At 28.4% G+C, this 25090-nt stretch overlaps 1 protein-coding gene across 2 annotated transcripts in view; it reads right to left on the bottom strand.

Moving 5' to 3' along the window:
* LOC148310645 (neurotrimin-like) overlaps positions 1-25090 on the bottom strand; it is a 137566-nt gene that overhangs the window by 42965 nt on the left and 69511 nt on the right. For both annotated transcript variants that reach the window (XM_088258123.1, XM_088258124.1), the window contains exons 3-5: positions 19258-19502; positions 3916-4044; positions 3263-3356 (exon numbers count right to left, since the gene is read on the bottom strand). In XM_088258123.1, the coding sequence (XP_088114249.1) occupies positions 3263-3356; positions 3916-4044; positions 19258-19502 (468 nt within the window). The remainder of the gene's footprint in view (positions 1-3262; positions 3357-3915; positions 4045-19257; positions 19503-25090) is intronic.

Raw genomic sequence — 25090 nt, 5'->3', positions numbered from 1 at the left:
CACCTAGGCTATGCCTTCGAATCATGTTATCTTTCTGCTTCAACCAAAAATTCCTCGGTCTTCCTATAGATAACTTTGAAGCATGTAGTATTTGATGGCAAAAAATTTCTTTCAATATAATTTAATAAATAAATATTGTAAAATATGCCCTTGGTATGGAAAAACTTGATGAGGGTACATTATCGTAATATATAATAAATAATTATGTATATTATGAAATAAATAAATAAATAAACTCTTAGCCAGAAAATGTTACATTTTATAACAAACACCCTCATATTTGTATTTTTTTTTAATTCACGTTTTACTTAAAAAATATAAATGAATATATCACTAGAATACACAACCTATATTCATTCATTATTCAAATTATGCTAATGGCGTTAGTCTACCTTTTTTTGTAAAATAAGATTTCAAACCTATTTTATCATTACAAAATTATAGTAAGGATTCTTTCGCCAAAATTAGAACGGAGATCCCAGAGGGAGGTCCTAAGAAGGGACGGCGAAACAAATTACTGACTTTATGCGAGAGGCGTTGGACCTGAAAAGGTACTATGCCAATTATGTGTAATACAATATATCCCACAAAATAAAAACAAATGAAGGTAAAATTATACCATGGAAATAATTTGAAAATAAAACATTAAAATTTTGTGAATTGAGTGTTTCTTAATATACACCCCAGATATTTTTAAATATATTGATATTATTATTTTTAAAACCTCAGAAGATGGTTACATAAACGAATATGAAAGAATGCAATTCCACCCTAAAATTTCATGGTCTTCCAATAAGATTTTATTGATATTTGTGAAGTGCCTGAATTTATTTATCACTTTATATCATATACTGTTCCACATTCATTAACATTTTCACGATTGACAACCAAACTACGCGAATTTTGAAAAGTTGTGTATTTATATCAAACAACATCATGATGGAGTCAAATTTGCAATGAAAACTTCAAAAGTGACATTTAAAAATTTTAATGTTTAAAATAAGTAAATTAGCAGAAATCTTTATCAACGCAGGCAAATCGTTAAGGCGAAAAATTCAGATTTTTCGCCTTAACGATTTCATATACAGGACCATACTTATTTTTACTGGTAACTTTATTTTGAAATATTGATTTACTGCACCTTATTCATCGTCTATGTTGATATAATCCTCATATTTTACTATATTTCAAGAAAACCATATAACTTTTTTGTCTTTGTTGAAATATCAATTAATTCTTGATATAAATGGCTGATTACTGGAGTAATTTCAGTATTAGTGAACAAAAGTGAGAATAAACTAAAAATTAAGTATTTAATAAACTCTATTATTATAACAATGTGGAGGGTAGAAATTTTGAAATAAAATATTTAAAGCATCTCTGCTTAGCCATTTAGAGATCAGGTGTGTCAGTGGTAAACCAAAAGAGAGTCCAAGTTTTATCCCCGCAATAAAATCTTGTTTAAGGCAGAATCCGACCATAAAATCCCGCAAAGCATAGAAATGAAAACATAAAATTTCCCCTAAAATTACAATAAATTTCTTTCTCAATGTCTGGTTTTGTATGAAAAATAATTTCATTCCATTTTGGTCCATATAGTGACAACGCACACGTGCCAATATCATCCAAAGTAGGTAAGTATAAGCAATTTGGGAATAAAATTTATCATTTTTTTTGCTACATAAATTAAGTATTTATATTTAAACCCAAATAATAATGATCCAATACTAATGACTGACTGTTTTTTTTTTCATTTTAAATTTTCTATTACATTTGTAAACAGGTGTTAATATATACGAGGCAAAGACAATTTAATGAATCAAATTATGTAATCAATTTTTATTTTATTGTAGAATAAACTTTTGACTGTAGAATAAACTTTTATTTGAAAACATTCCCTTCTACATTTTTCCTTAATAATTATTACATATAAACTGCGATTACTATTATTATATTCATTCCATCCTCCATTTATAACATGTTTAATGATTTTAAATATATTTTCATTCTGATATCTAAGTTTTCTTCACATTACATAAAATACAATTTTTCGAGATATTAATTTTGTTAGATCAGCATATTGATTTTAACATCCTACAAGATTTTTTTTTTTAATTAATTTATATTCCGTTCAACAAATGAAATTATGAATTAGTTGATTGTGGTTTTAGTAAATTAAGTTAATCTTAACTTATTTGACGTTAAGTTACGAAACGAAAATCACCAAAATACCACTTATTACTAAAATAATTTCACTACTTACTCTTATCTTGATGTACCAAATTAAAAATTAAAATAAAAAGTCATATGTTCCTTCAGTGATAGTAAAAAAAAACGCATTTTATTACACTAACCCGTTTCATAAAGATATTTTTCTAAACTCGTGAATGCTAATGCAATATGTCGTTTGTATACGCGATAAAATCTGCATATCTCTCTTTACCTAACCGTTGTACACCAAACATAAAAAACGAAATACGAAACGTGCGCGATAGACCTCACCTTTCATTATGGTATGAAAATGTTTGGCTTTTCTGTTACATTAAGGATTTAATCACAAAATAATTCAAATGATGTTCTTTAGTCAGCCCAGAAAAACGTGTAAATTACTGTGCTTTAATATATTCATGTTCATCACTGTATTTCAGGCCATGTCGGATTATGTTGAAAATTAAAAATCGTTTTTATTTATCTTAAATAAATTGGAACAGCGAAAACATAACAATAACACATTTGATAACATAACAATAACACATAACGATATGTCAAATTATTTTTTAAGCATATATATCAATTTTTTCCAAGTTAGGTATACCGATCTAACATTGATTTCTTTCCCTCTGGCTCTCAAGGTGGGTCTTTACGCACCCTTTTAAAAACCGTAAATGTAACATTGAATAACGAATATTTATTTCGTTATGAAATAACCTATTTAATTATGAATTTGATGATTTATAATTTACTTAACTGGATCTTTAATATTAAATTTGTATATGCGTCAAAAAGGTATGTGAATGCCAACCAAATTATTCAATTGCGTCAAACGAAATATGTGATATTTGTTGTTTGTTAAAATGGATATAACACTAATGTTTTACAAAAAAAAAAATATACAATAATACATTTAGAATTATTCATTACATGTTTTCCTTAAAGTTGAGGTAGCAAAAGCATTTTGTACGATAAATTTAACAATGTTCGATAAGTAAAAATAAAAAAAAAATTGTAAAAGGCTAATTTCTTTTATTAAATTTTAACTCACCAACTACGTTGAGATGTATGAAGTGACTCATGTGGGGTGTTGTAGATATTTGGCATTCGTAGATTCCAGAATCTCTGTGTTGAGGGTACTTAATCTGAAAATAAAATAATCAAAAAACTTAGTATGTTAAGAAATAATAAATATAATAGAGAATTTTTTTAATTGAAATTTTTCTTTATTTTTTTTATTTTAAATGTATAAATACACTTTTGAACATATTTCCTACGAGTAGTTTTACGAAAATAATTAAGTCAAATTGAATCACAAACGTCTCTGAGATGGTACTTTTGACGCTTTAAAAATATCAGCTTTGATTAAATTAATGAATTTCTACAAAATTCATATATAAAAATAAAACAATTGCACTGTACCACTTTAAAGTTAATTTATTATTGAAAACACGACTAGTTTCAAAATATATAAGTATTCTCATCAACTGATGAGAATATAAACTGTTATTTCTCATTAATAGTTTGTATTTTTACCTATTGTTGAGAGCTTCTGTACTTGACGAAACTAGTCGTGTTTATTTAAATTAACTAAAAATTAATCTAATTTCAGTGTATTCCAGAATTTTACATTTAAATCATTATTTTATTTCACAAAGTAATACCGAATGAATAAATAATATTATCACTTTATGATTTAGTTACCTGGAGAGTGTAGTCTTCTGAATGAGTGAGATGTATGGCTCGAAACCGAAGATCTGAAGTATAAGTATATCGTCCTACCGTAAGCAGATGGATGTCTCGATGTCTTACCCAAGATACTTGAAGCAGCATCTGAAGAAAATTAATAAAACACTGAATCCTTTTGATACAAATTTTAAATGGCAAAAAAGTATTTTATAAGCACAGTTTTATTACATTTGTTGTTTTATTTTCAAAACCGTGGTTATAAGTCATTATGATACATTATTTCGAGAAATAATATATCAAGATGATCCACAAAGTTAATGCTTTCAATATTCAAAACATTATGATACAATTTGAATATTATTAAAAAAAAACTGCTATTGGCTGTAAAAAAGTATGAAGTTAAAACAAAGATATGAGCATATCAAAAAAATATAAATATGACTCTTTTTTAAAAAAAAAAAGTTTTCTTAGCCTCATTCTGGATTTTTTACTCTAAAATTTATAAAGTTTTATCCTGGATGGGTGTTTGATAACAAACACAGTTTTAAAATGATATATCGCTCACTCCTTTCAAGAACGTCATAAATCAAAAAACTTGATTTTTCAGGAGAACGTTTTTAAAGTTTAAAAATATAACACAATGTATTAAAAATAAATATCAAGCCATTTATTTAACCTTTTACTGTGCACCAGATCTTTTTAGGTAAAACCTGAAGGTTTTTTCACCATTTGAAAAATATTTAATTTATTTAAAAAAATAATTAAACGATACCTTTTCTTCAAAATGCAAAAACAACACTTTCTGTCCTGTAGCGGGTAAATATTAAGTTTAAAAATGCCTGTTTTGCTAGGATAAAGTACATTTTCTGGGCATTCCGAAAGCATGCACAACTGAAAATTGACGATTTTTGATTTATGACGTTCTTGAAAGTAGTAAGCGATATGTAGTCCCCTTTGTATCATTGTGATAAGGGTTATAAGAAGACATCTTAAGTTAACCTCATTTATTATTATTTTGTTTATCATCGTAAATATTTTATTCATAATTTTATGTAAAATTATTAATAATGTAAAAAAAATATACTTATAGCAAAAAGATAATGTTTTTTATTTTATTTTGATCTTCCAATGGGGTGGGGCATAGCACACTGCATTATATTGATGCAGTGTTACCTCGATTGTTATCCAGGCAATACCAGGGCAATAAATATATATACGAGTAAACAAATTTATATATTGTGAACCAGTTCAATTTAATATTTTTATTCTAATTAAGAAGAATGTAAGGAATTTTATCATAAAATGAAGTTGGTCACTGAAGTAAGCCCAAAAAAGTAGGTTAACACCATAAATTCAAGTGTTTCCAAACACTATCATTGTCCTTGGCTATGCATGGCCCGAAACCATAACTTTGAAAAACTCAATAAGATTTTTCACGGCATAATTACAGTTTTATAAATTTACATGAAGCGCGTTTTCGAAGGCTAAGCCAAATTAGGCGCACAACACCTTTCCCGTAATGTGTTTTTTATTCGGAGGAGTATCAGAGGAAAAGTTAACAAAAACGTTGGTAGAGAGTTATGGATTCGAAACAGGCTAAAATCCCATATCGCGTGATTTCTTCACCCAGTCGCACAAAATATGGGATGGTATTTTTTGTACTTTGTTTTTGACAAAAGAGAAACAGTTATTTTGGTATTTTTATAAATATCATAATGGCGTAATATGAAATACTTTTTGTAGTATTTATAAATCTTAAAAAAGGTAACTAGGCGTCGCACAGGGGTAGGCAGAGAGGAAGCAACACCATACCAATCTTTCTTTATATTTATTTATCGAATGGTATTGATGTTTTTTTTAACTTTGTTTTTGACAAAAGAGAAAACAGTTATTTGGGGATTTTTATAAATACCAGAATGGCGTTATATAAAATACTTTTTTTAGTATTTAATAACTTTAAAAAAACTAACTAACCGTCTCGCAGGGGTAGGCAGAGAGAAAACAATACCATTACAATGTCTCTATTTTATTTATTTATTAAGCCTCAACTCGTTAACGAGTGATTTTATCTAATCTGTCTTTGAAAACAATCTTCGCCTCTTTCACATTTATGCATCTCTTCATACATACCCGCCGATTATTCCGACTATTGACCTGACCACTATGAAGTATCTTTGATGAAATTTTGTTACCACAATCTGAGGAAACTAAGTGTGATCAAATATTTCAAATACTTGGGCGCAGTAGAATTGAAATAATCATTGTTTATGTATGAAGATGTGCATGATTGTGGAAGAGGCAAAGATTGTTTGCAAAGACAGAGTGGTATGGCGTTCTATGTTATCTGCCTATCTCTGCGAGGAAATGGGATGATTGTTAGTTTGTTTATTAGTTAAATAAGATATATCATGGTTTATGTTCATTTTATACTTAAATTGTTAGTTCAGTTAGGTCAGGAGTCGGAATATTCGGTGGGTATGTATGAGGATATGCATGAATATGGAAGAAACTAAAAAATATATAAGAAAGAGTGGTGTGGCATTCTATCCTTTCTGCCTATCCCTCTGGGGGCTCGTCATTTTGATAGTTAATAAGAGATATTTTTGCATACGCAAACTGTATACTTAACATTCATCGCTCACTCCTTTCAAGAACGTCATAAATCAGAAAACTTGATTTTTCAGGAGAACGTTTTTAAAGTTTAAAAATACAACATAATGTATTAAAAATAAATATCAAGTTACTTATTGAACTTTTAACTGTACAACAGATCTTTTTAGGTAAAACCTGAAGGTTTTTTTCTCCATTTGAAAAATATTTAGAAAATTAAAAAAATAATTAAACAATACGTTTTCTTCAAAATGCAAAAACAACATTTTCTGCTTTGTAGCGGGTAAATATTAAGTAAAAAATATGCCTCTTTTGCTGGGATAATAGTAAATTTTCTAAGCATTCTGAAAACATGCACAACTCAAAATTGACGATTTTTTTATTTATGACGTTCTTGAAAGGTGTGAGCGACATGTATAGAAACCATTAAGAATTCCAGTAGTGATCATGTCTTTAAGAACAGTGTCCATCGATGGTTGCTTCTCGTTGAAATTTTAATTTAAGTCCATGTGTAATTATTTTATTGTAAAACCTTTATACTGTAAATTGCTATTATATCTATTGTATGTAATGCATATAATCTAATAATTAAAAAATAATAATAATATAAAATCTATTAACATGTAAGTATTTCGGCTCAACACAGGCCATGCCTAAAGAGCCGTTATACATATAGTACAAAAAACTATATGTATCTATGAAATAAATAAATAAATAAAAATACTTATTATTTATTGATTCGGCATTTACTTTGTAGAATGACATGTTGATTATTATTTTATATACATTGTATTTACAACATACATTTGTAAAGAGTTTTTTGAACTGAGCAAAAGTATTTATAAACCTACATTATGGTAGGAAGTCTAGAATAAGGTAAGAACGGAAACATCACAAATGTACAAACTATTTTGAGCATACACAGCGGAAATTACTCATTTATACTAATAAAACTGCCTGGCGGTGAACATTATTTCGAATTGTGTTTTATTGTTATTGTTTTTTTTCTTCGTATTTTACTTCGGTTAGTTTGCCATTTATTAAACTGAATTCAGTTACTATTGCATGAGACACGCTCGCTGGAGCATGTGAATAGAAAAGAGCAAAATAATGGCCCTAGAAGCAAAATGGTCCGAGTACTAAGCACACGTGCACGGAACTTTAGACCGTAGGAATAATTTATCAAAGATACAGAACGGCACGAAATGACTAAATAACATATCTATCACCCAAGCATTCCTGTAATTAGTAATTATCACTGATAAATTTGAAGTTAAGTTACCACAATTTTATAATAAATTAAAAATTACCTGCGCAATTGCGTGGTACATTTATAAAATGTTTCAGTATTTCAATTAATAAATGAGAAAAAATTAAGGCTTATAAAATGTGGTATTATAGATAAAACTATTTTTATGTTTTGAATATTGAAAGCATTAACTTTGTGGATTATATTGATATATTATTTCAAGAAATAAAAATACTTTGAGTTCTGATCCACTCACATTTTTATTAACCAACTAGTTTTGGCAACAACCTGTTGCCCTCTTCAGGGTTTAATTTATTACTAATAATTTATTCCTAATAAATTATATATTACTTTAATTTATTATTATTTAGTAATAAATTAAACCCTGAAGAGGGCAACAGGTTGTTGCCGAAACTAGTTGGTTAGTGAAAATGTGAGTGGATCAGAACAAAAAGTATTTTTATTTCTCGAAATAATTAAACTTTTTTTAATTTATGCTTTGCTCGGTAAATACCACTGTTTCTTAAAACCTAATGTGACACCGTACGTATTTTCAAATACGACGTTTGAAAATGATACGGAATCATAAAAACACGTGTCACATTAGATTTTATGAAATGGTGGTATTTACCAGGTAAAATTTATAATAAAAACGGATAGATGTCATCACAAACTAGCTGCTAAATAAATAAATGAAATAATATACAACTAAACGATTTTCGTAGGTTACCCTCATGCCAAATGGTGCACAAGACACCGCATATTTGCTCAATCTTATTGATATATGAAAGAACAGTCCTGTTTCACAGTTAAAATCTACCCTGACCTAAAAAAGGGGTTTGGAATCCCAACTTTACACTGTATAACTTATGAATACTTCTCGAAATTCATTATTTTTTATATTTATAACGATACTTAGCAATATTTAAGAATTTTATTTTATTTTAAAATATTCGAGCCATGCAATCTACAAATTATTGTTTTGATAAATATTCCCGCGATTTAAGTTTAAATCAAAAGGCCAGAGACACAGTGTTACTAATGTTAAAACATTTATTTCACTCTAACTACTGTACGCTACAACTCTGTGAAAGTGATGTAGGAATTATGAATTTGATTTTTCGATCATTTAAGCCAGGAGTCTAGCAGTCAATCTTTGAACATGATGCTAACTGCACGTTAACTGTCGCAAGCTCCGTATTATTATTACATACAATATTTCTACAAATGCGACTGGGGTCTTTCCATTATCCCCCCTTAGAGCACGCGTTATTTTTAGGTACTTCGTGTGAAGAAGGTAAAGATTTAGGGGTATAATAAATTTGGTAAGAAATGGATAACATAAGTGAAAGCTGAGGGTGTAAAAATAATACTGCAATTTGGAAATAGATATGGCTAGTTGCATGCGAGTAGTAATAAAAACTTGTTTAACTAACTAATGTAGACAAATCCCCTATGTTAGAAATGAACAAGTATAAGGTACTAAAAAAAGCGATATTATGTATTATTATTTAAATTTAAACACTTACTTGGTTTTAATCTCATTAATATTAAATTTTATCAGATTTTATTTGATAAATGATTGAACATAAGATCTCACGACGCGCAATAGCTGCTTTATACTTTAAAGACTGTTAAAGATTCTCTTTACTATCTGAATCACTAAGAGAAAACATTTATTTGTGGTGTGATTTAAGTAGTAGGAAATAGGAGCAGAGAACGAATTCATTATAATATTTATCAATTATATAATGTAAAAAAAATCATGAAATAAGTTTAATTAAAAAATATATCAGAAAAAACCAAGGATAAATTGTCTAGATCAAGGGTGCCAAATATTTGAAAGTGACTAGCTCAGGAATAAATAATCGGGAGGTAGATATGAAAAGATCCACGAATGTGAGAGAGGCAATAATTGTTTGCAAATACAGATTGGTGTGGCATTCTTTTTTCTCTGACTACCCCTTCAGTGAAGTGGCGTGGCGATCAGTAAGTAAGCTTTTTAAGAAACACCTTTATCATCATGTTATTTTTGTGAACCTCTGACTCTCTAGCATTGGTTATAAATAGGTCAACACAATTTTGTTAAATAACACAATAATGAACTTTTTAAAATTAAATAATTTAGTTTTGACCACTTCTTTTAAATAAATAAAAAATAACCTACCGCTTTCGAAAAGAACCTTGTCAACATCAGGGTTTATTTTAATTCAAAAACATTTAAGTACTCTCAACAAAAACTTCCACACACTCCGTAGAAATCCAAAAAAAAAAATTACGGAGTGTGTGGAAGTTTTTGGCGAAGGTATTTTAATGTTTTTTAATTAAAATAAGCCCTGGTGATGACAATATTATTGTCAAAACCGGTAGGTTAAATTGTATAAATAAAAAAGTGGTTAAAAGAAAGTTATTTAATTTTATAAAGTTTATAAAATGTGCCACAAAGTATCTGCGGAAAACATTCAAGAAAACACAACTCTGCCTTAAAAATGCTTCTTCGTTATCAAACACCTTATCTCAAATGTAACGTTATGAGATTTCAGTGTAAAAATGTCAAAATAGTAAAAGATATAGAGAAATTTTGAAAAACGCTGATTTTTTATATGTATATAAATAACCTGCAAACCCAAATTATCTCGATTTATTTCTTCCCATTATTTAGTGTTAATGTTGTACTTCAAAACGGCTAATTGAAACACACTACGTGATTTTTATAATCTTCTCAATCTTCCAACCGTTTACCGTCAATTTCTCCCGCCCTCTTCCTAATATTGCGGTGCCAGGGGTGGAGCTTGGCACCGAAACTAAATACAAAGTGCCGTAAATTACGTACGCCTCTGGCCGTAAGTTTCCGGCAAAATAACGGCCTGACCGTTGGACTAGGTTAGGGAATATCAAATACCAGAAATAAAAAGGCTTTACTTGAAAATCCGCAAATTTAAATAGAAGCGTAAAGCGATACAAAATATTTAGTTATTGATACTCGTACGTATAAATCACTGAAAAGTTAGAAAATGCCTTTCAAAAATTGACAGTCAAATTAAGATACTTTGATACAAGCACCTAAATTTAATGATTGATAATGATATAGAAAGAGTGAATGCTAGGAATGGAGTGAAAGTGCACTGAATTCAGTTAAGTAAAGCATATAAAAAATTAGAGAAAGCTAATCTGTCAGTCCACGATGGAGTTCTGGTTCCAACCCTTATGTTTGGACATGTAGCATGGGATTAGCAAAAAAAGGATGGAAGAGACTAAATGTCAATATCAGTCAAAATACGTTCCCTTAGACGAATTTGCGGCAAAACGATGTATTATAGATATTCGGCTTATCTCAGCTTTAAATACGGAAAGTATTGAAAGCTGAGATAAGCATTTTCGATAAAATTGAAAAAAAGTGTGTTGAGATGGTTTGAACATCATACCCAAAAAAACAGTATAAAGCTGCGCATGCATACGTAAAGTGAAGAACACACAAAAATAAAAAAAAAACCCACAGTAGGTTTTTGTGTTTTTTGTGTGTTCTCCACTTTACGTATGCGTGCGCAGCTTCATACTGTTTTTTTTGGGTGATTCCATTTGTTGTTATTTGAGGTTGCTATGTAATGAATAATAAAAATAATATTTAGGATTTTTATAGAGTGTGTGGAAGTTTTTTTTGAGAGTATTTTAATGTTTTGAATTTTTTTGATTTAAAATAAACCCTAATGATGACAAGGTATTGTTGAAACCGGTAGGTTAATTGTATTAATAAAAAAGTGGTGAAAACTGAGTTAATTAATTTTATAAAGTTTATAAAATATGCCACAAAGTATCTGCGGAAAACATTAAAAAAACAGATAATATTTATCGTTAATAATAATAATAAAACCCTTAACCGCACCCCAACGGTGCATAGGGCACTGCGTCATACAAACGAAGTGTTATCTTGATCGTTTACACATGAAGAAAAGGTTATCAGTCTTCCGCTTCAGGTGCCAGTCCAGGGTAATATTGAATAAATATTACAGTGAAAAAATCACATATATTTATTTTACCCCCCTTGGAAATCGAACTCGGGACCTCCAGAACGGTAGCCGAGCGTGCTCACCATTACACTACGGAGGCGGACATCTATAAAGCAGTCACGAAAATAATTTGTTTTGCTCGACTTTGTTGACGAAGTCGACGAAATGTAAAATTGATAACTCTGATTACAATAATTATACAGTGGTTGGTCGGGCGTGCAGATAAATTGAGCCGGATTAACGAAATTGTAAGCCACGTTAGATGTGCCCAAATAGCTTTATTCATTCGGGCTCATACGTTTGGGAACACGATTGTGCTGAACTTGGATTAACGGATTTGATCGGATCAATGAATTATTTAAATTCATTGCCAAATTAAGCCCGTTTAAAAGTAGTGGGTTTTCGGTTTCATGCGTACCATTACTGTCGGTAAACATATCACACACACACACACACACACACACACACACACATACACACACACACACACACATCAAAATGCGATCACTCAGCCAAATGTGTATCAATGATGTATGTATGAACGGTGTTTGAATTGTGAAATGAGGTAAGAACGGAAGTCTGAGTGAAGACCGAGGAAACCCTAGTTTATGGAATTGTAGCTAAGAGTTACCAAAATAAGGATGAAAGTAGACTGATTGCAGTTGGAATGCGATCTCTCAGACAAATTTACGGTAGAATCATGTTTAAGCGATGTTTGAATGGTGCTCTTTATAAGGAAATAATGAAAGTCTGTGATAAAAATTATCAATCAGATTAAGTAAGGTGTATTCAGATGGGAAACTAATGAGTTAGGAAAGAACAAATATATCAGGCAATTTATGTTAAAAATACAACTAAAATAGAACGAAGGAATATTTGACATGATCAAGTTTTTCTCAATCTCCAAAATCTATTTTTCCCAAAAGTGGCCATGTCAGAAATCGGAATAATTGGTGGGTACGTGTGAGGAGATGCATGAATGTGGAAGAGATAAAGAATGTTCGCAAAGACAGAGTAGTGTGGTATTATATTTTTTCTACCCGCCCTTGCCAAAACTGGCGTGAATATAATTAAGTTCAATTTAAAAAAAAATAATAATAATAATAAAATAAAAAAAATATATACTTATATATATATATATATATATATATATATATATATATATATATATATATATATATATATATATATATATATATATACATATATATATATATATATATATATATATATATATATATATATATATATATATATATATATATATATATATATATATATATATATATATATATATATATATATATATATATATATATATATATATATATATATATTTATATATATATATATATATATATATATATATATATATATATATATATATATATATATATATATATATATATATATATATATATATAATATATATATATATATATATATATATATATATATATATATATATATATATATATATATATATATATATATATATATATATATATATATATATATATATATATATATATATATATATATATATATATATATATATGTATATATATTTACAATACATAACACATACAATCATTTTGGTAATATATTTTAGCCTAAGTATTTCTTGGTGAATACCATATTTTCTTAAAATCCATTGTGACACGTGTTTCGATGCATTCCGCATCATTTTTTATAACCGTGTACAATGTTTGAAAATGATGCGGAATGCATCGAAACACGTGTCACAATAGATTTTAAGAAATAGTGGTATAAACTAGTAAAAACCGAAAATAAAAATGGATAGATTTTACCACAAAGTGAATGCGGTATAAATTAATGAAAGCATATCTTAATACGATGGCACATACATATTTTTTTTTATTAAAATATCTTTGTTCTCGTTTACCGAAATCTAAATAAATTTCATCATCAGTGATATTATTGTATTTATGGAGGTAGGCATCTAAAATCACACAATTGTGAGTATAATTTCAGCGTTTTCCGGACCGCTAGATCTCGTCTCCTGGCTCCATAAATACTTGTACACAGGAATTACGGTTGACCCCTTTCGGATGATGGCTCGTGGGGTAGTTCCACGGCCCCACCCGGTTATAATTGAGTTCCGAACCATATAACGGCGGTAACGGCCGTTACGGCGCTAACGTCTGCCCGCGTTAGTGTACACGCCGAGCCCTGAAATCCGCTGTTCGGCCTCAAACTACTTGATTTAAAGAACCCCGTATTTATGTATTATTCCATATTTTCATTTTAACGATCGTATTACCAGATAAATGAGATTTGATTTCATTAAGCGACGGATTTGTGATGGAATTAAGACCAAATTTCTCAGATTTTTAAAAATTAAATATAGGGTTATGTTAAAAAATACAAAAACACTATGTTTTACGATGTTTTCAGTTTATTCAAGTATTTGTACATAATAACTGGGTAAGAATTTACTGAGGGTTGTAAAAAATATTTTTGCTGAAAATTTAATACAGACAAAAAGTAAGATTTCACCAAGCGACGAATTTGTGGAGGAATTAAGACCAAATTCTCAGTTTCTTAATTAATTGGTATTGTTATTCTTTCAAAAATCCTAAGTTCCGTACGTTCAACTATCTTTATTAATATACATACGAACGTGATGGAAGGATTGTATTTCGCTAAACAGTTAATAAGCATGTATGCCAACAACAAGGCTGTATTCTGACGAGGGCTGTATTGCTTTAACCTACTTTCCCCATAGAAATATTCCTCCCTTAGCGGATGAAACCATCCACTTAAGGCGTACTCTTTCATATTTTTCGGTTAAGCTTTTATATTAAGTTTGCAATATCGGAAAGCGTTTCATAAATATGTAACACGATAAAGATGTTCATATTATATTTTCTTTGGGTTTAATTTTTTTTTGTTAAGTAGAAAAGTTTTCGGGAGTTGAAAAAGGGTAAGAAACGTCCATTTAATATTCAGGTACCTCTCTTGCCGATTAAGCTATCTTTCCTTATCTAAACGAAATGTTTTTCATAAAACTTTTAGCATAAAAACGGATAAAATTAATGATTAACCGTAATGAGAAATTTCAAGGAGTTTGATATTTTTTACTGATTTTTTTGTAAAATCAAAGAATATTTAGGTTAGGAGTTTGAATTAAAAAGTCGAAAACTTTTTAATGACCCTTTAAATGGAAGATGTAGATTGCGAAAAACACCAGCGAAGATATAAGATGAGCTCTTACTTTCATCCAAAACTCGATTTATTTACTTAATAACTATTTTATTAGAGATTTTTTCATCTTGAAAGGTTTATGGAATAAATATTTCATAATTATGGTTAGTAAACAAACAAACCTTTTAAAATTAATGCGATGAAAACTCTTTTAAAATTGTTAAAAAGTAATTATATTTAATTTTGATAATGATTTTTATATTTACAAAAACAATACTAAGAATATAAGATTGATTTACCTTATTTATATAAACAATGAGATATGTATTAGGTTACATTAAATGATAACTTGTATATTTTATATTTTCAATGATTTTATCTTACAGGTTGATAAAAATCTAACAAGGTTTTTTTCCAATTTTGATAACCATTTGTTTTTCCATTCTCTTAATATTGAGCATAATAATAATATAACAATAGCAAAAAAAAAAGAATAAAGACAAGTAATTGTATTAGAGGTATGATTAATGAGTTCCAGTTACTTTTTCGGTTCCTGATTTGAATGTTATTCGTTATTTTTTTAGAATTTATATTTCTTTTTTGTTTAAGTTTTTGATGACAAATTGTCAAATATATTAGGATCTAGATATACGCAATTTTTATAAGCGTAATTAGCTTTTAATAATCGAATTCAAAACCAAATTCACAGATGATTTATTTAAATAAAACTTTAGCTTTAATTTCAATTTAATTCAGTGCCAAATAAATAAATGTTATTTTGTATATTTTCGCCTCTCTCAGTTTAAATATTAGTTTTTCAGAGAAACGACGCCTGCCTTTCCTTTTGGTTGCTTCTCATAACTCTATCTTGGTATTTATTTTTCTCTATTATCTTCTGTTTTCTCCTCTATTATTGCAGTGATCTTCGTGCTAGGGTATATCCTATCCTCTTCCCTCTTTCATCCAGTTAATTCTTTTCATCCTTCTTCAACACTCCAACGCTCCTAATCTTTCTCTATCCCCCTTAGTCATCGTCCAAGGTACGCTACCTTAGAGTTATATACTCCAGACATACGTTTTAATAAATTTCAACTTGACTTTTTGTATTCGGGAAATGAAAAGTAATCTTTCTCCTTGAATGCCTATTAAGGCGTACTTATTCTGGTCTTTATTTTACTAGTGCAACTGGAATATTGAGATTGTGCTTTCTAAGAACTTCGATTTTTTTTGCTCTACGAGTATTTGATCCGCTTTTATTTCTGTACTTATTGAAAAGAATTTTGTGAATACTCTTATCAGATTTCATTAAGATTAAGAATACGTTCATATTGAAGATTCATTATTTTATGAACAGCTTTCATAAGACTGATAAACTGTTCATGTTGTGTATAACTTTCAATATTCTCAGAGATATTATCTGAATAAACAATATATTTTAAACTTCATTCAGTCTATTTTGTTTTATTGTATATTTAAATGTGTGCGTCTTTAAAAAAATGTTGAACATAACATATTATTAAAAATTGAATGATATTGTCTGCAGAGATTTCTTGTTAAAATTAAATACTAATTATCAATAAAATACTGTCTTTTTAGATAAGTGTAATTTATGGTATAGAAACAAACCATCAACGTTTTTAAGTTTCAATTGCATATAAATAATTAAGGTACATGGTCAAACATAGTAAATTTAAATTATTTAATATTCAGAAATGATTATAAAAGTATTAAATAAAAAGAAACATTAGTTTTCGATCATTTTACTTATTTCCTCATAATTATTTTTCCTTCTAAATTTTTGACAGTAAAAATAAACAAATGATTACCTCTCACCTAAAGTTATGAATTTCAGTAAAACCATGTGTTTATTATCAATATAATAATATATGTGTTTACTCATAAGATGAATTTATAAGGTATTGCGAACATTATACTTGGCGTTATTAATTTAAGGGTTTTATTTTTATTGTTTTTTTTACATGTGCTTAAAGAATGGTGTGTTTTCTTTGATTTATATGAAAAATGAAAGCAATTTTTCATTTGATGGTATTGTTATAGATATTACAAATTTATAATGATTTATTTTGGCAGAAATTTTGTAGTTAAAAATATTATGATAAATTACTTACTCAATTATATGAAATATATTTAATGTAATACAAAAAAAATAATTATCTTTTAAAACATCTGTAAAACAATATCATATAATTTAATAAACACGGATCAAAAAAAGTTAACTCAATTAAAAAGTATGGATTTCAAAAATTGACATATGAATGTATGAAGTTATGAATCTATAATAATTTGAATCTTTAATTTTTTTCCGAGATATAAATTGAAGTATTCATTTCATTTTAAAGTTACTGAAATAAAAATAATAAAACACTATAAACAATGTGTAAGTAAAACAAAAATTAAATATTAAATTTAAAACAACCTCGTTTTGGTCGAGTTCCATTTGAAACTCCTGAAGTTCTTAATGAAAATTCATAAATTAAATCCGAGCCATATTTTTCAGCTGGTGTTGGCTAAAACACGAAATTAAATCATCCGTACAGGTTTGCACTTTCATTCCTTCAATATGAATCCAGATTTTCAGGAAAATATGAAATTCAGTAAACGATTTAAAATGTAAAATTAATTTTGAATATTTTTATGAAGCGAATAAAAGTATCCATAAATTCCGTTCCTTTTTGTGTTGTCAATTTTGACACCAAAATTAGCTAAACAATCAATCAATAACAATTTGAAACAATTATTTGCAACCAGACATTAAAATGAATCTTATTTTTAAAAAATGCATCATGAAATTACTTTTTTTTACCATGTTTGAAAAAGTTTATATTTGGTATGGTATAAACCTACGCCTTTATTTAAAAATTAAGTTTTTTTATAAACTCAGATCTAATAAAATATCAGACATAAAAAATATTGTGAACTTAATTTTTTAACTCCAAAATACAACAAAATCACATCAGACATACAGAAATCACCACAAATAAAAAAAAACACAAAATTTTGAGCTTCAATGAAATATTAAAAAAACAGAAACAATAAAAATACAATAAGAAATAAAACTGTTTTAAACTAATATTTTTGGTAGAAAATATTGGTTCAATGCTGAATATTTCTTAAAAATATAAAATGTTAAGCGATATTATAACCCTTTGTTATTTGAAAACAACGTCGAAAGGTTGTTTTACTCGGTACCTTAAGTTATTTTTTACATTTTTATTAAAATACCATCAATTATCTCTCTTTTCATGGAAAATGAATTTTCAACACACAATTTCCTGGTTATTTTTCTCCTCAAAAAATAATGTAATTGTTCACCGTCCCTTAGTTAACGTGAACAATGCAGCCTTAGGGGGTGTGTTTCAATAATAACAATACAACCAAGATTATTTTATATGAGGGTAAAAAGAAAAATGCGTGGGAACTTTAAGGCTGCGCGTTACAAGGACCTTTCTAAAGGCTTGTAACTGAAATCAAAACTGAAAAACAATATTATGACATTTCTTGAATAACTGTTTCTTATTATGATTTTGTGTGTTTTCATAACTAAAAATATTATCTCGTTTTAAAATATTTTTGTTTTACTTTTTTTTGTATTTCATACATAAATTAAATGTAACAATTTCATGTGTTGACTTCTTTTGAACTGTATAAATTCAATATTTTAGAACTGTAGAGGGATATATTTAAAAAAACTCTGTAGTTAGTTTCATTGAATTTTTTTATTTATTGTTAAAGTGGCTTTATTTTTTTAAAAATACCATGAACGTGTCGTAGCTAAGTTGTAAGAATAAATTAAGTATTTTTGCTATAAGTATCAACTTTCAATGCCATAATATCCTAAACATATGTAATAATATAAACGGTCCAAAAAATGTTATATTTTTTTCTGAACGTTTTATACTACAACACACAACTAAGTTAACCTTTCCGGGAGGGAGTATGGACGTAAATAAATTAAAAAATCAGTGCGATTGTAAAAATCAGTGCAAATTTTCCTCAAAGCAGATTGACATTAATGAACGTCGAAGTCCGTCTGTCAGTTTGTATGGTGTAACTTGTATTGAAATGACATCTGTGGATATTTGCATGTTATTTTATTTTAAAAAAATCTAGAGATGGCGATTTTTTTTAAAATTATTTTTATCAAATTTCTATCTTCATAATATTATGCGTAGATTTTGTGAAAAAAAAATCACGTAAAATGCACATACTCCCAGATAAAGTAGAATATTAATTATTGTTTTTCCAAGAAGGTTAAAATAATTTAATTTTAAGAATTATTTTATGCAATTGAAAAGTTCTTACCGTTTTATTCCCTAGGTTCTTAATTCTGCAGTTTAGATACGCCGTTTTGCCCAGAAGGGCTGTGACGTTTTTCGAGGCGCTCACGTCGAAGTAGGGCCCTGACCTGGAACCCCCGGAGGCCCCCAGCCCTGACGAGCCCCCCGTGACACCCAAGCCCCCCAGAGAGTTGTCAAGCGGGACAGGGGCCTTGTCCTCAGTGCCCACATCTTCAGGCTGCTTGCCTTGAGTTCTTTGAGCCGAGAACACTGAAATAAAAATGAAATATTAATTAATATTAATGCATTTTAAGAGTACCAATTTATTGCAGGGTCACTAAAAAAAACATGGATAAATATTTGATCGGTTTTTAATAAATAAGTTCTAAAAATATATTGGTATGTAGTTTTAATTAAACATTTATTTAATTTACATTTAATAATATTTTACTTGTTAAATACCACTATTTCTTAAAATCTATTGTGACACATGCATTACATACCATTTTTAAATACCGTTAACAAAGTTTAGATTAAATTTTAGAGTTGTGTCATTGGGACGCTAAAGGATAACAAGGGAAAATAAAAACTGGTTTTTAAAAATGATACAAATACAATTTATCTCACCATGGAATATCTCATATTTTATGATTTTAAATGACATTTTAGAGTGGCAAGTATGGAAAATTATTATGTACCCATTATAAAAGTAAAAAAAAAGTAAAATGAAATTGTTGTTAGCTATGACGAAAGTTCTGATAAATTTCAAATTGGGATTTTTTATTTTTATGAATGCATTATGCAAATACGTTCACTTGTTAGTGGATTTAATGTTTTATTAGTATTGAATTTGTTTATATAAATTAAAACAATAACAAAACTGCTCTTTGTATATCATTGCAGTCATTTTCCATGAAAATTTAATACTATTATTAAATAAAATTAAATAACAAATTGTGTTTACAAAAAGAAAAGAGCAAACATCCCTTTGAAATTTAATATTATTCTAAGACGTACATTTACAGGCCAGTCCTTGTGCACTTAATTAAAATAGAAAAGTCAATGAGAAAGGTAAAAGGGTTTCATAAGGTACTCACATTAATCAAAATGTTCTGTCAAAAGACAGGGATTTCAAATAACTTAATGAATAAGGAAGATCAAAATTACTGAATGATACGAGTTTGAATATTCAGGCTGCAATGAATATGCATTTTTATTTTCATATAAAAAATCGTAAATTTTCATTTGTGCATGTTATCGAAATGCCCAGAAAATGTACTATATCCCAACAAAAGCGGCATATTTTTTACTTAATATTTACCCGCTACAGGGCAGAAAGTGTTGTTTTTGAATTTTGAAGAAAATGTATTGTGTAATTATTTTTTAAATATACTAAATATTTTTAAAATGGAGAAAAACATTCAGGTTTTACTTTAAAAGGTCTGTTGCACAGTAAAAAGTTCAATTAGTGGCTTGATATTTATTTTTAATACATTTGATTATATTTTTAAACATTAAAATCGATCTCCTAGAAAATCAAGTTCTTTGATATACGACGTTGTTGAAAGGAGTGAGCGATTTATGAAAAAGTATTTAAGTTGATATCATCATGTATGGATGAATGTTTATGAAAATTTGGGTATTTACAAGGCTTGCCATCTGTAATTAGATATGTGGTGAGTACTAGCGCAAGTTTTTGACGAGATGCTAGTTGTACTGTAGCAAAGTGTAATAAATTGTCAGCAGATGTCTCGTACTCAAATATTTTTGTGTTTATTATTACACTAATTAATGAAAAATTATGCTTCAATTTTAACGGAACCATTTTTTTTTAAATACGAAACCTTCTCGTCAAATCAATTGTTGTATGAAAAAAAATTACAAATTTGAGTAAAAAATATGCTTACTTTAACGTTGTTTATTTCAATAATAATAATAATAATAAAACCCTTACCCGCACCCCAATGGTGCATAGGGCACTGCGTCATATAAACGCAGTGTTATCTTCATCGTTTACACATGAAGGAAAGGTGATCAGTCCTCCGCTACAGGTACCAGTCCATGGTAATGTTGAATAAATATGACAGTGAAAAAATCACTTATATTAATTTTACCCCCGTTGGGAATCGAAACCGGAACCTCCAGAATGGTAGCCGAGCGTGCTGACCATTACACTACGGAGGCGGACATTATTTCAATATAAAGTAATAATTCAAACCAGTACGGTTCAGACAGGTTATAAGTCATGTAATTGACTAGACTTCCATTTAAACTATTTTACCGCTGTGGAGAATCAATAAAAATATTTATTTCATACCCCTGAAGGTTTTGATATAATATTTTTAAACAAAAATGATCATAACCAAATATCAATATGTAAATTTCCGATGTTGTTTGATTTGACATTTTTAGCTTCTAGAATTAAATTAATCTTCAAAATATAAATGAGAAACCACCCCTGTGCTAAAGCTTTTGATGTGAAAGGAATTTCTTATGTGATATTGGAATGAAGATCAAATTTCCTTTGAAAAACTGATAAGGTACTGTTAATACGATCTAGGGTTGGGGTTTTGAAGTATCAAGATGGATGATTTATTTGTGAAATACGTGTTTTTAATATTATCAAATTTAGAGGGAGGATTTGCATTTAGGTTTTTTTCTTTTACTTACTCGAAATAATAAATTTTCTTCGTACGACGGATATTTAACTTTCATTTTGTATCAAAATACGTTTTATAGGTGATTATTCTAGTGGAGAGAATAGTATATGATATTCTAGTGATTCAAGAATAATGTTTCAAAATTGGTTCAAATATATAGAAATTCCAAGAATTTGAGTATTGTGGTTGTCAATAATGGGTAGAATATGTGAATGTTACACGTGTCTAAAATGATCATTTAAACCAACCTAAGACGGTCGTCAGCCCCGTAAATGCCCAGACTTCCATATTCTTCTTCATCTTTGATGAGACGTCAAAAAATAAGAATGGTTTATTTAACAATCAGTTAAAAAAAGTGCAAATAAATACTATGCCTCCAGAATAACTTAAAAAGCTGTGCATTCTAGGTGAATTATTGTAGTTGATAGATGTTTCTAGCTTCAAGTGGCTACAACTACAAAGGGTAAAGTTATTTTGTCAGCTCGCTATCAAAGCAGGTACTAATTTAGGTAAGCGTCTATAAGCGTTTATATTTTGTTTTTAGTATTATTAGTATTATTTTTATCGGTGAGTGGTTAAAATCTATAAAAACTTAAATTTTCCTGAATATGTGTTTTGTACTGACATTTTTTATGGAACTGCAATTAATACAATAAAAAGGCAACTACGAGCCAGTGACTGGGTTTCATCATTACTGACATTATAAGACCATTCTGATGATGCCAGTAACGACGAAATCCAGATACTGATCAAATAAAATATTTGTGGAAAAAAATATAATATTATAAAAAAATAACAATTTTGTTGTTAATTTCGAAGTTTGCCTGTATTTACAAAATGTATTAGATGTTTTTTAGGAATGCTATATATGAGGTTATTTATTTAAAAAGCACGCTTATTTTGTTAATAATAAGTAACGTTCCGTAATACGGTTAAGTTAAACGCAGTATACGGAAGAAAATGCACTTTGTTTCAAAGCGATTATTAAAACACTCCGTAATCTTAATGTTCCGTTCCTCGGGCATAATAAGTGTAACGTAAATAATAGGAAAATAGGTCATTTGTGGTCTTAATGTGCTTACTAGACCACTTACAAAAGCCCTAAGCAAGAACACACCAGATAACTTATAAATTATTACGCTGAACCAAGCTCAGTACAAAAATTAATTAGTATTCAACTTCAGATAATATTAAAATTTTCCATATTTTCTTGTTATTTGCATTGCCTGCGATTTCTCTTAATTTTACAATGCTCTATAAACTGAATTTAGAACATTAAAAAAAAATTGAATTACATTATTTTCTACTCAATTTTTTTTTAAATTATTTCAAAAATAATAAGGCAATTATCGAAACAAACAAAGATTAACCAATTTTCGTATTTAAAAAACACAAAATATTCTCAATAAATTAATTTTGGTGCTTTTCATCTTTTTAATGAAATCATTGAACTCAATTTAGATCTGAGAGCTTAACTGATGAAAATTGATTTCTTTACCCCGAAACACTTTGGTGAAAGGAGTTTGATATTAAATTGTTTTTGGGATTGAATTTTTCTAGAAGAAATACAAAAACATCACTCTTTGTGGTAAAATAATTTTCATCACAAGATAAATAACTGAATGTAGAAAAAAATGTCGAATCTTAATGCCAAACGAATGGATATTAATTTAAATGCGAGTACATCTTAAAATTATAAAGAGGACATGACCCTTAAAAGCTATTTAATATCTGAAAGAATATTTTTGATCTGTTGACTTGTAAATAATTAAATACGTTTTAATGGATGATTCATATATTATATTCGAATCTGAATGAAAATCTTAGTCCATGTACTGAATCACAAAAATGTAAAAAATTTCAATGAAAAATTAAATACAATAAAAACGTAAAATAAAAAGTGGGTAAAACAAAGTTGTTTTATTTTATGAAGCTTATTTAAAAATAACGAATGAGTCCAAGTACCTACTCTAAAGCAATAAGTAGCCGAGTGTATAAATCCCTGTTTTACTAAAATGACGGAAGTTACATATATTTGAAATGACAAAACTGTTTTATAATTCAAATATAAATTTCAGTAACATGCCCCGAATCATTTATCATTAAATTTGTGTAACATCACTTAAAACACTTCTTAATGACAACTGGTTTCGGAATAATATTTCAGTATCAGGTCAACTATAAAATCCAGTCTACATTTGATCTGATGATGGCTTGATTTTTCCAAAACCGGCAGTTAAAAAGTAGTGTTTTCAAGTGGTAATACACAAAGTTAACAATGATGAATGAGAACATTGTTATTTTATCAAACCATAATATGAACTACTCCAATTTCAGTTTTGAAGGATAAGTAAAAAGTGCTGAAAGTATTAATTCATTCCGATTTATTAAATTTTTATTATATTTAATAAAAATGTTGTTTAAATAATGATTGCTTAATTTTACCTGTATTTTTTTTTCAATTTCTTTTAAAAACATACAATAAGCTTTGCACAGAATACATATTGTATTTCTCTCTCATAGGAAAAATTCTTATTTAATAATGTTACGCTTCTTTATATTGAGATTTCTGAAATATTAAAATGAGAAAAATTATTTTCAGCTGTCGTACGCCTCTCTACTATAGCACGGGAGACTTTTTAATATCTCGTATGGAAATCATTTACTCACATGCCATGTTTGTATTTGTATTTGTATAGTATAAGATATACATTTTGGTTTAAAATTTCATAAAAATAAACAAATATTTGCTTCAATGATTACCTTTTTGTGCATTATTTATTAATGTGCAATAAATGCCGCCATGAATTGTATTTTTTTGTTTGTTGAAAACTGAATGAAATATAATAAAGCGTAGTAAAAAGTCGAAACAAATATAAAAAGAAAATGAACCAATAAAGTCTACAGCCCTTTTCATTGTAATGGAATTGTAAAAAAGATCATTGAACGTAAGTAAGAAATTGACCGTATAAACAAGAAGCAAATCGTCTGAGAAACAAATAATAAATCCACTCCTCTTAATGCGGGGTTGATTCTATTTTACTGAGGGTTTGTCGCGTTGAGGGATGGTGATACGATTTAGGGGTGGGTTGGCCCATTTTAAGGGTGCGTCCTCGAGAGGAATCTGCGACAGATAGACCATAAAGAGATCCGGGTCATTTACTGGACAAGGAAAGTTTATTTCACACCCCTATCAAA

This window comes from Brachycentrus maculatus, unplaced genomic scaffold (assembly GCF_059751285.1).
Source record: "Brachycentrus maculatus isolate JH-2025_06_01 unplaced genomic scaffold, ASM5975128v1 h1tg000090l, whole genome shotgun sequence".
Classification (NCBI taxonomy): Eukaryota; Metazoa; Arthropoda; class Insecta; order Trichoptera; family Brachycentridae; genus Brachycentrus; species Brachycentrus maculatus.
The sequence above is the reverse complement of the archived record's forward strand: the minus strand, read 5'-3'. Positions and strand labels throughout refer to the sequence as shown.